The following is a 17,437-nucleotide window of genomic DNA, read 5'->3' as shown; positions in this document are numbered from 1 at the left end:
GTTGTTGTTTGTGGTAATACGCTTCAACAGTCGTAACGTCACTTCCCTCGTAATGACGCATGGTATCTTAGTAACTGGCTCTAAACTATCGAAACAATGGCGGACGCCCTTATGAAATATTTCTCCAACGAGCATTAAATCGTATTCAGAGGAGAAAAAAAAACATTATAAATCTGATCATGTTTTGACTTTTACACATTCTGATCACAAGACATATGAAAAGTTATATAAATGTTCTATATAAAAAGTACCGATTTTCTTTGTTTAGAACCACGATGGCCGCCGTTGCTGGGCGCCGTGACATCAGGCTTTTTAATCCAATTCTCACTAAGCTGCATTAACCAGACTATAAACGTTCAAGGTTACGCATAGTTTTGAGTGTTCCCGTATACTTCCGGATGCCAATGTTGTGAGCTTCTTAATCAAGCGCATACTATCTATAGATAGAAAGGAATTGGATTCAGTAGTCTGATGTCACGCCGCCTGGCAACGGCGGCCATCTTTGTTCTAAACAAAGAAAATCATTACTTTTTATTCTTCATGCTGGCTAGAACTTTTCATTCCCTTTTCATATGCCTTGTGATCAGAATGTGTAAAAGTCAAAACATGATCAAATTTATATGTTTTTTTTCCTCTGGAAACGCTTTTATGCTCGCCGGAGAAATATTTCATACGGGCGTCTGCCATTGTTCCGATAGTTTAGAGCCAGTGTTACTAAGTTACCATGCGTCATTAGGAAGGAAGTGACGTTACGACTGTTGAAGAGTATTGACGTTGGTCTTTGGTATTGTTTTTTATCATCCACGTTATGAGTAATCTCACTAAATGGTATGAACCAGACTATAAACTTTCATGGTTACACATAGTTTTGTCGGTTGGTCCGTTATATTTCCGGATGGCAATATTGTGAGTTTCTTAGCCAAGCGCATACTATCTATTACAATTTAATGAGAACAACTCATATCTAAAACAATAACCAAGAGCTGAGTGATGTCCAAATCGTCCCTTTCGCTTGGCTAAGAAGCTCACAACATTGCCATCTGGAAGTATAATTGACCAAACACACAAAGCCATGCACTTTTATAATCTGGATAATACAGTTAAATGAGAATTACTCGTAAACGTGAGTGGCCAAAAAACCCCCCATAAAAAAACAACAACAAAGACCCGAGTGACGTCAATTTCGTACTATCTATAAATCGAGACTGAAATAGAAAGACGGGAAACATCCGGAGTGGCAATAGAGTTTGAATAGCAGATGATATGTATCTATGTAGGGGCCGTGTCAAGTCGGTAAACATCCTCACGCTAGCAGAATCTTAAACTGAATGTGGAACCATGCACTTTTATAGTCTGGATAGTTAAATGAGAATTACTCGTAACCATGGGTGGCCAAAAAAACCATAACAAAGACCCGAGTGACGTCAACTTCATTCTATCTATAGAAAGACGGGACACATCTGAATCTGGAGTGGCAATAGAGTTTGAATAGCAGACGATATGTATCTATGTCGGGCCGTGTCAAGTCGGTAAACATCCTCACGCTCATATGCGACCCTTCGCCTCGAAACGGTATTAAGTCGGGTTGGTTAAGATGTTGAAAATTGAATTTATAGCCAGAAATATCAGACTTGCGTTGAGTTTGTATGTTTTATTGAGGAGAAGGATATTATACCATATTTTAGGGTGCTCGTGCCAACAATTTATATTTTTTGACCAGTTTAACATTAAATTCAACTTTTAAGCATTTGGTTCGTTCCGACATAATACCGTTATGAGACGATAGGTCACATATTATCTGAATCTGAAACATGAATGCTACTCAGTCGACTCATTTCTGAGTATTTGGATTCGAGGGCGGAGAGAGTTGTTATGTTGAATGTCGCAGCAGCCATTGTTGGTCTTTAGGCTGAAGAAGTTTGATAATCTTCGCTTGAAGGTTTCTTAATCTGTTGTGTTCACACTTGATTCGGGAAGCAGAGCGTTGGTCTTTGGTGGTCTTGCGGGGTTAAATGAATATTTGAAGATGTTTGAATTTGCAAATTGGGGTTTTTTCTTTGAATTCGTGGATTTTGTTGTGTATCCGGTTATTCATGTGAGATGGCCGTCATTTTGTTTGTATTTTTTAATAGAAGAGTTACTCAAACTTTGTATTTTGTAATAATATTTTTAATCTCTAATATAACGGCTCAGCTTTCTGAGGTTTCTGTGTTTAGTTTGGTGATTACTTCTCACTAAATTCTCTCTAACAGATTATACACTTTTAAGTTTACATATAGTTCTGTGTTTTTGTATGATTAACCAGTAGATTTTTGACAAATCAAAACATGGAATTCGTGACAGTCCTTCACACGTGCTCGGACAAACATAGCTATTTGTTTGTAAACAATAAAGTGAATGAAATCGACCTCTCTTTAATAATTGTTATTGATTTCATACCGCCAAATGGGCGACTATCCAAGTTATCTCACGATTTTTTCGATCATAATATAAACGTTTAAATTTACACATTTACACAACAGTGAGTATTTTATTTAGACACATGTCATCGATAGTAAAACCTGTGTAGTTCGCTATATGTACCAATCACTGTCATTGTTTACAATAATAATATGACGAATGTCCAGGAGGCGTGGTTATCTAGGTGTCTGTTGATATGGCGGGTAGAAATAGTATGTATTTTATTAAAACACATGTCATCAATACTCAAATATTATGTCCACCGACTGGACACTTAAGACCAATAACGGGTATTAGTCCTCTATATTTTTGTCTCGATATCAAGCAGGCCACGGCATAATGTAAACATATAAAATTATGTGAATGATAAAATTTAAACATATAAAAAAATATGTGAATGATAAAAATCAAACTCAATAAAGCAGAATAAAAAGATAAAAATATATTAATGATATCAAGAGATTATAAGACTATTCATAAATGTGTTCAATAATAAGAGTGTGCACTTGAGAGGCGCAGTTACAATAGTGAGAAAAAAAAGGTGCGTAAATAAATGTAACAAAAAAAAGCAAAATGTGATATTTTTCACCCCTCTCCCTAAATAGTCACGCGTAATAATAATTCGTGACGTCAGATTATCAAACGTTAAATTTCACTAAAATTATATTTTTTGAAACAGAAGTATCTATCATTTAAGTATTTTTTAGAAAATGTCTTTAACTCAGAGATGACGAAATTGAAATGGGCTGAGGGGTGGAATAAATTATTTCTTACACTTTTGCGTTTTGGATTTTCAAATTGTATTTATTAAACTCGATATATTTTTTATCGTGCAATAAATAAATACCACATACTCGCAAGTTCGTTGTCTTATTGGGCACGATAAAAATAACTTGTTTAATAATAGATACAAAGAGATGAAATAATAGTATATTATCCAATGTGTTATTAAGTGGACAATTCCATTTAAAAATAATCGTCTATAATAATACCACTGTTTTACATAGAATTCACAAAATATATGATGTAAAAGGTAAGGATGAAAAACAATATGAACAATGATGTAACGATCAGAAATAAAAATTGTCGAAACAAAAGAAAGAAAATAACAAAGATTGGCTAGAAGAGAGGACAGGCTTTGGACAGGCTTTGTTATCGTATTGTAACCCACCCTCTCAAAACGATTATTTATTATGTTGGGACGAACTTGTTGCTGTAATTTTGACCTATGATGCTATGCGTTTAGCTAAAATAGTCACAACATACGTCAGCCGGATATGACGTACCAACACAAACACAATGGGCATGATCTATATTCCGTTTCCATGTGCTCGAGGTTATTGGTCACATTGCAAAGCGTGCTCAAAATAACCCACATAGTGAAAAGTATTCACAGCTTTTGAAATATCTTACATCACGATTGGTCATTTTGTTCAGTTTGACACGGGTATGTTTACAAATTTCATAAACAAAGCAGCGTGTTTACCTTTAATTTGTCAGAGAAATATCTAATCGTTGGACCTCATTAAATCATGTGATTGATGACTCGGTTGGACGAAAATATGAATATACATCGCTCCCATTATGTGTAGCCTTTAACATTAAAAAAAAAATAATTAAAATTGAGCTTTATATAGAGCAAATCCACTAAATGTGCTCAAAGCGCTTTACAAGGGGCCCCTGGTCAACAGCAACATTTAACATGTAGGACGGGACATGACACCTGTTAGGCGATATTACAATTTTTCGGACAAAGACAACGCTGTTTATGGCCAGGTACTCATTTTACACCTGCGTACGGTGAGAGAATGTGAGTAAAGAGCCTTTTTCCAAGGACTGAACTATGCGCCGAGCGCGAGGCTCGAACCCAGGACCTTCCGGTCCGAAAGCGAGTGTCATACCACTAGACCACATAGCCATTTAGTGATAACGAATCCCAGAAATTGCTGCCTAAAAACGATAAAACGATGAGCTGAGAGACGTCAATTGTGACCCCTCGTCTCAAAACTGTATCAAGTCGGGCTGATTAAGATGCTGAAAATGGAATTTGCAATCAGGAATATCATGCTTAAGTTGAGTTTATATGCTTTATAGACTCTATTAGAGGAGAAGGAATATCATATTCTACTGTGCTAAATACCAACGTTTCATATTTTTGACCAGTTTAACTATAATTTGACTTTTTAGCATCTGGTCCATCCCGACATAATACCGTTTTGAGACAAGGGGTCACAATTAATCTTGTTCGATCATCAACCATAAATATGAGTTTGTGCTCGTTATGATGGAGAATGAAGGGCCCCGATAGCTCAGTTGATAGAGCACTCACTTCACATGCAAAGGTACCGAGATCGATCCCGGGTGCAGTCGAAATTTATTTTCTGACATCCTTCCCCACTGTCCACCTAGCATGATTGGGTAGCTGGGTCTGTTTAATCTGGCGGAAAGTACTTTGCGATAGACTAGCGTGCTATCCAGGGTAGCAAACAATTGTTATTGCCCTTTTTACACTATAGAAACCGGGATAGACTCTGGCTACATTCACGTTTCTGGGTCCGAGTCATCCCTATATAACAGCGTCTTGAGATAGCGCGTCACATTTAAGGCAAAATGAAAAACAAGACGAAGAGGTGACTCTAATACATAATGTGCCGCTATGTGGTCTTGTTGTATGACACTCGCTTTCTAATCGGAAGGTCCTGTGTTCGAGCTTCTCTCAGCGCACAGATGAGTCCTTAGAAAAGGATCTTTACTCACATTCTCTCACCTACTCAGGGTGTAAAATGGGTACTTACATGTTAACAGCGTTGTTTCTGTCAGCAAAAAAAAAAGAATATGCAATATCGCCTAACAGGCGTCATGTCTCGTTCCACATGTTTCGTGTGTTGCTGTTTGTCAGGGTCCCCTTGTTAAGCGCTTTGAGCACGTTTAGTGGATATTGCGCTTTATGAAAGCTCAAGTTTGATAGTTTTAGGGGTTTTTTTTTTTTTTTTTGGGGGGGGGGGTATTTTTAAGCACCTGCTGTGCCACATTTCCTTCATTCACAGAAAATAGCCCTTTTAGTCATTATTTCGTGAGTTGAAGTGTTTAAAAAATGTACATTTTTGCGTTATATATAGAACAAAAACCTCGTTTTTTTTGTTTTGTTTTTTTTTAAATTCTAATTTTCTGTGATGATTCAAACATGTCTAGTGGTTTGAAAGTAAACGCAACTTCATTTTATTGATGCTATGCGTTTAGGTAAAATTTTCACAACATCCGTCAGCTGGATATTGAGCTTTGAGCTTTTATATAGCGCAATATCCACCAAACCCGCTCAAAGCGCTTGCCAACAAAGAAAACTACGTATATGTAACAGCTAATGTTTATAATCTGACTGATATAATTTAGTGAGTACTAATCCCCAAAATGTCTGTCAAGAAAATAATTGATTACAAAGATCTGAGTAACGTCAATTCCATTCCTTCTATAGCTTTGTGTGACTTAATATGTTTTGAAAATCACTTCCTCAGATGGAATTTTTAAAAACTCTAGAAAGAGAATAATACAATACTAGAGTACATTGCTCATAATAAGTACTCTTCCATACTCTGGAGAGAAAAAAAACTCATATTTAAAAATTTGGCCAGAAAAACTCGTCCTTCAAATATCCATCGATTTAAATGACCCTCATCTTGGCAAAAAACAAAACTCTCAAACCCGAGACTTCAGCGAAGTCCCAGGTTTGAGAGTTTTAAAAATTTTTTGCCAAGATGGGGGTCATTTAAATCGATCGATAATGGATGGACGAGTTTTTCTGGCCAAATTTTTAAATATGGGTTTTTCCAGAGTACGGCTGTACTCTCAAATGATCGATAAGCCAGGGAAAATCTCTAGCCTGAAGCACATAAAACCAAAAGCTTTCTCTCCAAACCGCCTCTGGTTGTCGCGCTCATAAACACATAACCACACACAACAGAGCAAAATAAATAAATAAATAAATAAATAAATAAATACGTTACAAAATAAGGCGACAGCAACTAAAAGAAAGTAAACAAATGATTTAATTTACAATAGTACAACCATTAGAATCATAATATGTGACCCCTCGTCTCAGAACGGCATTATGTCGGAACGAACCATATGCTTAAAAGCCGAATTAAATGTTAAACTGGTCAAAAATATAAATTGTTGGCATTAACACCCTAAAATATGGTATCCATTCTCCTCAATAAAACATACAAACTCAACGCAAGTCTGATATTTCTGGCTACAAATTCAATTTTCAACATCTGAACCATCCCTACTTAATACCGTTTTGAGGCGAAGGGTCACAAGTGTGACTCATCGTCTCAAAACGGTATTATGTCTGCATGATTAAGGTGCTGCAAATTGAATTTATTGCCAGAAATACCCGACTTGCAATGAGTTTGTATGTTTTATTGTAGAGGATGAACATCGTATCTTAGAATGCTAAATAGCAATAATTCAAATTTTTGACCAGTTCAGCTTCAATTGGCTTTTTTAGTATCTGGTTCACCCGGACATAATACCGTTTTGGGACAATGGGTCACATATATTATTTTCTTGAGCAATATTATCTTCTTCCACTCTTCCGGTTCAAAACTCATTGGAGACCAACGAGTGAATAGTAAACAATGAATTGGTTATAATAATAATAATTTGAATCTTAACTATTCTTCTATTAGAATAGATAGGCAGAATTTGGGATTATGGAGCGTAAAAGCGGTGCGGCTATGTGGTCTAGTGGTATGACACCCGCTTTCGGATCGGAAGGTCCTGGGTTCGAACCTCGCTCTCAGCGCATAGTTGAGTCCTTGGTAAAGGCTATTTACTCACATTCTCTCACCGTAAGTGTAAAATGAGTACCTGGCCGTTAACAGCGTTGTCTTTGTCCCTAAAGATTGTAATATCGCCTAACAGGCATCATGCCCCGTCCTACATGTTAAATGTTGCTGTTGACCAGGGACCCCTTGTAAAGGGCTCATTTAGTGGATATTGCGCGATATAAAACTCAAGTTTAAGTTTAAGTTTAAGCCCTAGGTAGGCATCCAGTCATCGAAATGAGGGGCTTTACACTTCTAATTGGATTGGAACCAGTATTTTGACTTCGCAATTCTGACCCCTTTGTCCACCGAGCAGTTATTGGATAGCTAGATCAGTTAGATCTGGTGTGGAAAGTAGAGCATCCTATTCTAAAGGTAGCAAGCAATTGCTATTGTCAGTTAAGTTTCACGCTATAAGAACCGGGATAATGAGTCTATTTAACTGAAGGATTACTTCTTATTCAGCACCTAAACAACCCCTGACATTTAAACCGATTTGAAAAGGTGGGTTTCAATAGCGATAAAGATAAAAACAATGAAAGAAAAAAAAAGGTAGGACTAAGGTAAATAATAAAACAAGAAACACGAAGGATGTCAGGAGTGGATTTGGCAGGCCTTTTGTGTTGGATTTTCCCTTCCAGCCCCAATCAGTTCTCTGCCAGATTAGCGTCTTCCATTGTCGTGCGGGAATCCCCGAATAACGAGATTTTTTTTTCACCAAATTTGGATGGCTAAAGACTCGCATCAACTGACAGGGCAAAGCTTTCGATTCCAATGACTGGCATTATCCGATACCTTGGTATTTAGATTTGGTATCGATTGATTTGAGACTTATTTTTCAGTTGGATTAAGTTTCTCTCATTATAATTATTATTATTATTATTATTATTATTATTATTATTATTATTATTATTATTATTATTATTATTATTATTATTATTAGTGTAGTAGTAGTAGTAGTAGTAGTAGTAGTAGTAGTAGTAGTAGTAGTAGTAGTAGTAGTAGTAGTAGTAGTAGTAGTAGTAGTAGTAGTAGTAGTAGTAGTAGTATAGTTATTATTCTCATCATCATCATCATCATCATCATCATCATCATCATCATCATCATCATCATCATCATCACCATTATTATTACTATGATTATTATTATTATTATTATTATTATTATTATTATTATTATTATTATTATTATTATTATTATTATTATCATTATTATTATTATTATTGTTATTATTATTATTATTATTAATAATAATAATAATAATAATAATAATAATAATAATAATAATAATAATAATAATAATAATAATAATAATAATAACTATAACTATAATAATAATAATGATATTGTCATTATAATAACTACCATTACAATTGTTGTTATCATAATCATCATCATCAATATGATCACCGCTATTGTTATTATGACAACATGCACATACATGTACTTATTATTTCTTCAATAACAAAAATGATACATTAATCCAAGCCCTAGCAAGAACTCTACTACATTTTCAATTAATTATGGTGATATATCGATATATGATTTGGTAAGTATTCAATACGATATATCAGATCGTATGTGGTGATTAACATTTTTGAAGTTATTTGATATGGGAAGTAACTGTTTTTTCTTTTCTTTTTTTTTTGTTGCTTTCTTTTACGTGTTTTTGTTTTTCTTTTAATCTATTTTCCATTCATAACCATTTCATTTGGCCTTTTTAGAAAATGATAATTTTGAAAGAGAATCAATAAAAGGAGAGAGAGAGAGAGAGAGAGAGAGAGAGAGAGAGAGAGAGAGGGGGGGAGGGAGGGAGGGAGGTAAAGATAGAGAGAGGGGGGGGGAATATAGAGAGAGAGATTGGGGCGAGGGAGAGAAAGGAATGTAGGGAGGAAGAGAAGGAGAGAGGATGAAAATGTATGGGAGAAACGAAAATGTTGACAAGTATAAACCGTTTAAATAATGTTGGCCAGAAAAATCGTCCTGGAATTGTTAGAGCACTCGTCTTTTGGACAAGACAAAGGTCATGTTATTGGACACGATCTATATTACATTTCCATCTATTCAAGGTCATTGGTCACATTGGAAAATGTTCTCAAAGTGACCTACATAGTGAAAACTGTTCACAGATTTGGAACTATCTAACATTACGACTGGTCATTTTGTTCAGCTTGACACATGGGTATGTTTATATAACTTTCATAAACAAAGCAGCGTGTTTACATTTGTTAAGAAATATCCAATCGTTGGACAGCAACAAATCACGTGATTGATGACTCGGTTGGACGAAAACATGAATATAGATCTCTCCCATTGATAGGGGTTTGGAGGACGACTTTTTTGGCCAAAATCATTTAAACAGATTTTTTTCCCAGAGTACGGCACCCAATCCCTTATTTACTACCTCTGTTGTCTGTTGAGTGGTGTGCTGGAATCTTGACGGGAAAAGATCCGACGCCGACTTCATTACAAAGCAAGGTCAAGGTCACAGGATGGATTGAACAATCACGTGGTGCACATCAAGACAAAGTGGCAAGTTACAGGGTGCGTCATATAAAGGAAAAAACAAAAATTTAAAAATCCATTTTTAAATCAGTACGTGGAGGTTGAAAAAAAACAACATTTATTGATTAAAAAAACAAAAAACAAATAAAGAAACCAAAAAAAAAAAAAACTACACAAAATTCAATTCAATTAAAAAGAAAAGAAAATAAAAATAAAAAGAGAAGTGACTGCGCAGACTTACAGTAACCGATGTCTCCTGATTCAATGAGTCTTTTGGGATATTTACTTCTAAAAATAAACAACTAGCGAGACGGTGTTGATTTATCACGTGATTGCTGGGCTTCCTGCTTTCACGAATTCTTTGGGGTTTTTTTAAGCTCAAGATTTGAATGCATAGTAAACATTTATTTATATTCATGCGCCAGATCTGGTAGATTGGATCTGTTACCGCCTAGCTTTTTTATTTTTACTGATGTCCGCATGCTGGGCTGTTATAAAGTACCTATTGTCCGATTTGAGTGATATCGACTACTACTTATTCCCAGGCCTGATTATCCAATTTGTTGTAGGCTCATTGTTGTAATGCAAATGCTCTCAAACCAATGTAAAATTAAATAGTGTCCATAATAACACCAACGTTAAAACACTCAGCTCATAATTTGGTTCGGTTATCAGACCTTCAAAAAAGTGGACTTTGCTTGAGTGATATTATTAAACCCGAATTTTTCTGGCAGGAGCTGCCAAAATCTGTTAAAAATACTGAATAAAATATCTAGGTTCTGTAATCTGATATATTCAAAGAATATGGTTGAACTAACAAATAGAGGTGCCTAAATGAGTAGTTCGTTTTGTGTTGTTCATTCATGAGTCAGATTTACTCCCTTTATCTTAATCTCCAAAGATTATGGTTGGTATCGTATTCATGTTTCCTGTCAGATATATGGACTATAAGTTGTTATATATATATAATCCAGTTACGCAAGGAAAGAGTTGCTCCCCTTTGATCTGACAATAAATTATTTAGTTCATAATTGAGCTTTTTGAACTGTTATATAGCGCAATATCCACTAAAAGTACTCAAACCGCTTTACATTGGGCCCCTGGCCTACAGCAACATGTAACGTTTAGGACGGGACATAATGACGCCAGTTAGGCGATATTACAATTATATTTTTTTTTTCAGACAGAGCCAAGGCTGTCATCGGCAAGGTACTCATTTTACAACTGAGTACGATGAGAGAATGTGAGTAAGGGCCTTCTCCAAGGACTCAATTATGCGCCGATCGAGGCTCGAACACAGGAGCTTCTGATCCGAAAGGTAGTGTCATACCACTAGACCACATAGCCGCACCTGTGCTTGTTTGCTTGATGTATTGCTTTGATTCTTATAGTACTTTCTTTCTGTTTCGTCTGGTACTTTTTAGGTCACACTTATTTAACTCTCTCCTTACCAGCCATTTTCACGATTTCCCCTCAAAACTTACAACCAATTAACACAAAATATATTTCTTATCACTTACACACAATAGCAGTAAAATTCTTGCGATACATAGTTTCTGTAGCAAAACATGCTCTACAACACACTGTTCATTTTCTTTAAATTTTATGATGTACAAAATAAATTTGAATAAGAAAAAGGTTTCTTGTATCTTAACGAATATGATGATTTTTCCTATTGATAGTATGCGCTTGGCTAAGAATCTCACTACGTTGCCATCCGGAAGTATAACGGATCAACACACAAAAGTTTGTGTAACCACGATCGTTTATAGTCAGATTAATACAGTTTAGTAAGAATTACTCATAAACGCGGAGGGCAAAAAACAATAACAAAGACCTGAGTGACGAGTTGGTAAGGAAGTGGTTAATTGGAGTAAAGATCATTTCCAAAGGACTCAACTATGCGTCGATAAGAGCAAGACTCGAACCCTTGACCCTCCGGACCGAAGACTTGAGGCATACCACAAAATCACAAAGCCGCGTTTGGATATCTATAGATAGAATGCGCTTGGCCAAGGAGTTCACAACATTGCCATCCGGAAGTATAACGGACCAACACACAAACTCTGTGTAACCACGAACTTTTATAGTCTGGTTAATACAGTTTAGTGAGAACAACTCACAAACGCGGATGGCAAAAACAATAACAAAGGCCTGAGTGACGTCATCTGCATACTATCTATAGATAGAAAGAAGATGACATTACTCAAGCCTTTGTTATTTTATTTTGCCATCCGCGTTTGTGAGTGATTCTCACTAAACTGTACTATCAAGACTATAAAAGTTCATGGTCACAAATATTTTTGTGTGTTGGTTCGTTGTACTTCCGGATGGCAATGTTGCGAGCTTCTTAGCCAAGCGCATACTATCTATCTATATATAAAACTGTGTATTTAATTCTTTGATTATTTCCAGATTGAATGAAAGATTCGGTGTTGCGTTACGTCATCCTTCGATACCCGTGTTCTATTTTTGTCTTGGGCGCTATCAGTGAATGCCACAGGACAAGAGTATACCATTTGGGAGCATTGATAACACGTCACTGTCCGTGTCTATCTAAACCTCTTGGTTGATACTAGTATTATAGTTTTTGGTGTAATGATAGCACGTCTGACCGTAATGGGGAGGTGTGAGGTTCGATCCCCAGTTGAGGATGATAATATATATTTGTAGCTGTTTTTTTTTTTTTGGTGTTTTTTTTTTTTTTTTTTTTTTTGTCTCTCTTATATTTGTGACCCCTTAGTCTCAAAACGGTATTTCGTCGGGATGGACCAGATGCTAAAAAGTCAAATTATAGTTAAACTGGTCAAAAATATGAAACGTTGGTATTTAGCACAGTAAAATATGACATTCTTTCTCCTCTATAAAGCATATAAACTCAACTTAAGCACGATATTTCTGGCTACAAATTCCATTTTTAGCATTTTAATCATCCCGACTTAATACCGTTTTGAGACGACGTGTCACATTTATCTTTTTTGCTTTGCCTGGCACTGCTTCGTGCACCCTCTGTTTTAGATCTTTATCCTGCATCAGTCAGTGCCTGCTGTGGGCATTGAAAACACTTCTCTTGGTTGTTACTAGTATTATAGTGTTTGGTGTTATGAAATGATAGAACGTCTGACCGTAATCAGGAGGTGTGAGGTTCGGTCCCCAGTCGAGGATGATAATATATATTTTTAGCTGATTTTTTTTCTCTCTTTTATTTATCTTTTTTTTTTTTTGCTGTGCCTGGCACTGACTGCCTCGTACACCCTCTGTTTTAGATCTTTATCTTGCATCAGTCAGTGCCTGCTGTGGGCATTGAAAACACTTCACAGTCCGTGTCTATCTAAGCCTCTTTGGTTGTTACTAGATCTAGTATAGAGAGAAACACATTTTCTATCTTGAGGGGAATTATTGAGAAAGCAGGAAAGCACGGGTGCAATAATAACTTATCTATTTTTTTTGTTTGTTTGTTGCTTAAGGTCTCTTCCAACACAATTGAGGTTATATGAGAGACCGCTGAAACAAAAAAACAAGCAATCTAACAAAAATAGTACAAATGTAAATCAAAATCATAACCTAAAGATATCATAAGCTAAATTATAAATAACCAAGAACAAACAGGCAGAAGATTTACAGAAAAAAAAAATATCCCCTGTCAAAAATACAATCACAAACCAAAGAAGCAGGATAGGCTAGTAAAGAGAAGAAGAAACGACATCACTATCGGATCGTACACCCATGCGAACATCATAGGTATACGATTCAAGGGTGATGCTCCCATCCAACCACCCGCTAACTTATCTATGAAAAGGTATGAATACAACATTGTATAATATTGGCAGCACGTCGGACCGGTAATAGAGATATTTGAGGTTCGCTCCCAAGTCGAGTAAGGTTTCTTTTATTATTTTTTTTTTTCTTATAGCTTTGTGGGGCTATGTGGTCTAGTGGTATGACACTCGCTTTCGGATCGGAAGGTCCTGGGTTAGAGCCTCGCGCTCGGCGCATAGTTGAGTCCTTGGAAATGGCTCTTTACGCACATTGTCTCGCCGTACTCAGGTGTACAATGAGTACCTGGCCGTTAAAAGCGTTGTCTTTGTCCGAAAAATCACAATATCGCCTATCAGGCGTCTAGTCCCATCCTACATGTTAAATGTTGCTGTTGACCAGGGACCCCTTGTAAAGCGCTTTGAGCACATTTAGTGGATATTGAGCTATATAAAGCTCTTTTTTTAAAATGATTATCTCTGAAAAGGTATGAATGCAACATTATACATTGACAGCACGTCGGACTGGTAATCGGGATATCTGAGGTTCGCTCCCAAGTCGAGTAAGGTTTCATTTATTCTCTTTTCTTTTTACTTATAGCTTTGTCTGACACTATAACATTGACATCTTATCATATTTTACCCTATTTTGTTTTTCAAAATATATTCTCATTTATAAAGAGAATGTGTACGTTGTCATAATCTTTTCACAATATTATTCGAAATGGCAGCACATTCTTCACAACTGAGTGATTACAAATCACAATAAATAAATGTTCTGTTCACATTAATCTCATAATAAAATCCACTTGATGTGCTGTGACAAGAATTTTGGTCATTATATATCTATTTCCACCTCAATACTTCGCGAAATAATTATCTCTCTTTAAGCAAGAATTCGATATTATAAAATAATAGACATTTTCCGCAACAACATTATAATATGTGGGCTCCTTGCCCAAGTCAAAATTTTGAAAAAGTTTGTTGTGTTTCTTTTGTATGTTTGTTGTTGTCTTTTATTTTATTTTTATTCTATTTGGGGGGGGGGGGGCTGTTTTTGTTTTAGTTTTCTTGTTTGTTTCCTTTCTCTTTCTTTCTTTTTATTTTAGTTTGTTTTTTGTTTTTTGTTTGATTTTTGTTGTTGTTGTTGTTGTTGTTGTTGTTGTTATTTTGGGGAGGGGGGGAGGAGGGCGTGCCATGAGTGGTTTTAGGCTATCTGGACCGCATTTTTTTCAGTTTCAATATTACTCATTACTTTAATTTTTAACTTTATGCAGTCTGCTTTTGAAAGGGACAAACAGAAATACATAGAAAAATAAACACAGAAAAAAACTTGCAAAATATTAACTAATATTTAACCGGGCTTAACAATTTGGATCAGAATTGTTACCTGCCTTCTCAAAACGGCATGGGTGATTTTAATGCATAAAAATAAACGTATAGCCAGCGAAAATGAAATGAGACTTTAACGTACAGAAAAATTAAAATGCCACATTTTCTTTTTATTTTGATTTTAGGATGTCGAGAAGACATAATATGTCAAGCCACTTTGTTCATTTTACCACATTTAGTATTAGTCTTGCTTCGTGACCTTTGAACTGGTAGTGGATTTGATGATTTGATGCTCTGAGTTGATTTTGAATAAAAAAATAACGATACGTAATGAATTGTAAGCTTCAGTTTATTAAACGAAGACAGATACTGTGGACGTTTCGGGTTTCCCCTTTATCAATAAAACACGACCCGTGTTTTATTGATAAAGGGGAAACCCGAAACGTCCACAGTATATGTTTTCGTTTAATAACTTGAAGCTTACATTTCAATACTTATCGTTATTTTTTTCCTTCGAGATTTAAACAACGACAGACACTTCCATTAAGTTGATTTTGCAAATTTTAATTTCAATACTTATCGTTAGTTTTTTCCTTCGAGGTTTAAACAACAACAGACACTTCCATTAAGTTGATTTTGCAAATTTTAATTTCAATACTTATCGTTAATTTTTCCTTCGAGCTTTAAACAGCAACATTTTCATTAAATTGATTTTGCAAGTTTTGTAAAGGACTCTAAGTAATGGAAATAAAAACACAGAACATCAATATAGCATGGAATAAACGTGTGTTTTTTTTTTTTTTACATGGAATAAACATGTGTTGTTTTTTTAAAGGAGAAATAGAGGCAATTAAAAACATCAAGAATATTAAGATATAATGTGCAATAACTTTAAAATGCAAATAATATTATTACATTATGAAGTGCAAATATTACTGCAATATCAAAAATAATTAAACAAATTTGTAAAAAATTACTTATATTTGTTCCGACATTAATACCAGTGCAAATAATATTATTTAGGTGAAATTCAAGGAAACTGTATCGAACATATTATCTTCAAATCGCAAATTTATTATGGCCAGTAATCCCCGATACCGACATTAAATTAACCTCATTTGTGACCCACCGTTTCGAAACGGTATTATATCAGGAAGTCCCAGGTTTGAGAGATTTTGTCAAGATGAGGATCATTTAAATTGAACGATATTTGTAAAACAACTTTTCTGGTCAAATTAATTTTTTTTTTTTTTTTTTTTTTTGTATTTGTTTTGTTTTTGTTTTGTTTTTTGTTTGTAAATAATGTACGGCAGTTAACTGCAGTTAATTTGCTGCATCAAGTTCATCCGGACACAATAACACAAGTTGGCGTCCGTGGGTCACGTGATTTGTAATCATAAACTAAAAATAGAATGGAAAATTCAGAAAAACACTCACGCAGTTCCGCTGTGACCGTTCTTGATTGGAAATGACAAGTCGAATACTTTGTCAAGTGCAGTCTGTTGGAAAACAAGAAAATAATATGAAAACATTGACAAATGAGACAACTCCTTTGCCGTGTGAAAAGTATAATAGCGCCTTATAGATATCTTGTTTCGTGCTACCCGTGAAGAGTTGCGATAGGCTTGTTTTAGTCCCCTTGTTTAACTTTATTTGTTATTTATCATTTATTTATTTATCATTATTATTATTGTTTTTATGATGATGATGATGATAATGATGATGATGATGATGATGATGATGAATATTATTATTATTATTATTATTATTATTATTATTATTATTATTATTATTATTATTATTAGTAGTAGTAGTAGTTAGTAGTAGTAGTAAGTAGTAGTATAGTAGTGTAGTAGTAGTTGTAGTATTTAGTAGTTAAGTGTATAGTATCATCATTCATCATATCATTATATTATTATTATTATTATTATTATTATTATTATTATTATTATTATATCATTATTATTATTATTATTATTATTATTATTATTATTATTATTATTATTATTATCATCACTATCATTATTATTATTATTATTATTATCACTATCATTATTATTATTATTATTATCATCATCATAATTTGCACTTTATATTACATTCGTTGTATGTTGCACCAGAAAAAAAGCCTCAAATTTTGACAGTTAAAATGTGAATTGTTATCTATATTTTGACCATAGACTTTATTCATTTTTCGTTTTCTTGTGGATGTTTGTTTAGCAACGAAAGATCTCTTCCAGAGAACGATTATCATGTGTTGTAAATCTTTTAAATTGTAATCATCTCCTCATTTTATCAGCCAGCGACCCCATTAAAGCGTAATTTATAGAACGGTCAAGTAGTTTTATGGCTGTCTGAACGAAAGAAAAATATAACAACAGATAAACATACAAACCAAACAAAAAAGGAATAAATAGATACATAGTAAATATAATTCGATAAAATTAAGAGAACCAAACAAAAAGGCAATCTAATTTGCGGATGCTGATGTCATGTCTTTTTCAGCTGTTCGAGGTTCTATATGTGACCCCTCGTCTCAAAACGTTATTATGTCGGAAA

General features: G+C 34.7%; 1 protein-coding gene across 12 annotated transcripts in view; it reads right to left on the bottom strand.

Moving 5' to 3' along the window:
- LOC144957484 (dual 3',5'-cyclic-AMP and -GMP phosphodiesterase 11A-like) overlaps positions 1 to 17,437 on the bottom strand; it is a 241,841-nt gene that overhangs the window by 50,878 nt on the left and 173,526 nt on the right. For 6 of the 12 annotated variants that reach the window (XM_078888782.1, XM_078888784.1, XM_078888786.1 and 3 more), the window contains 2 exons: positions 16,316 to 16,377; positions 9,691 to 9,747 (listed from right to left, as the gene is read on the bottom strand). In XM_078888782.1, the coding sequence (XP_078744908.1) occupies positions 9,691 to 9,747; positions 16,316 to 16,377 (119 nt within the window). The remainder of the gene's footprint in view (positions 1 to 9,690; positions 9,748 to 16,315; positions 16,378 to 17,437) is intronic. The other 6 variants (XM_078888788.1, XM_078888789.1, XM_078888793.1 and 3 more) reach the window with 1 other exon arrangement.

This window comes from Berghia stephanieae, chromosome 12 (assembly GCF_034508935.2).
Source record: "Berghia stephanieae isolate SIO BIC M18660-M18661 chromosome 12, UCSD_Bste_1.3, whole genome shotgun sequence".
In the NCBI taxonomy this organism is placed as follows: Eukaryota; Metazoa; Mollusca; class Gastropoda; order Nudibranchia; family Aeolidiidae; genus Berghia; species Berghia stephanieae.
This window is presented reverse-complemented; position numbering and strand designations above follow the sequence as displayed.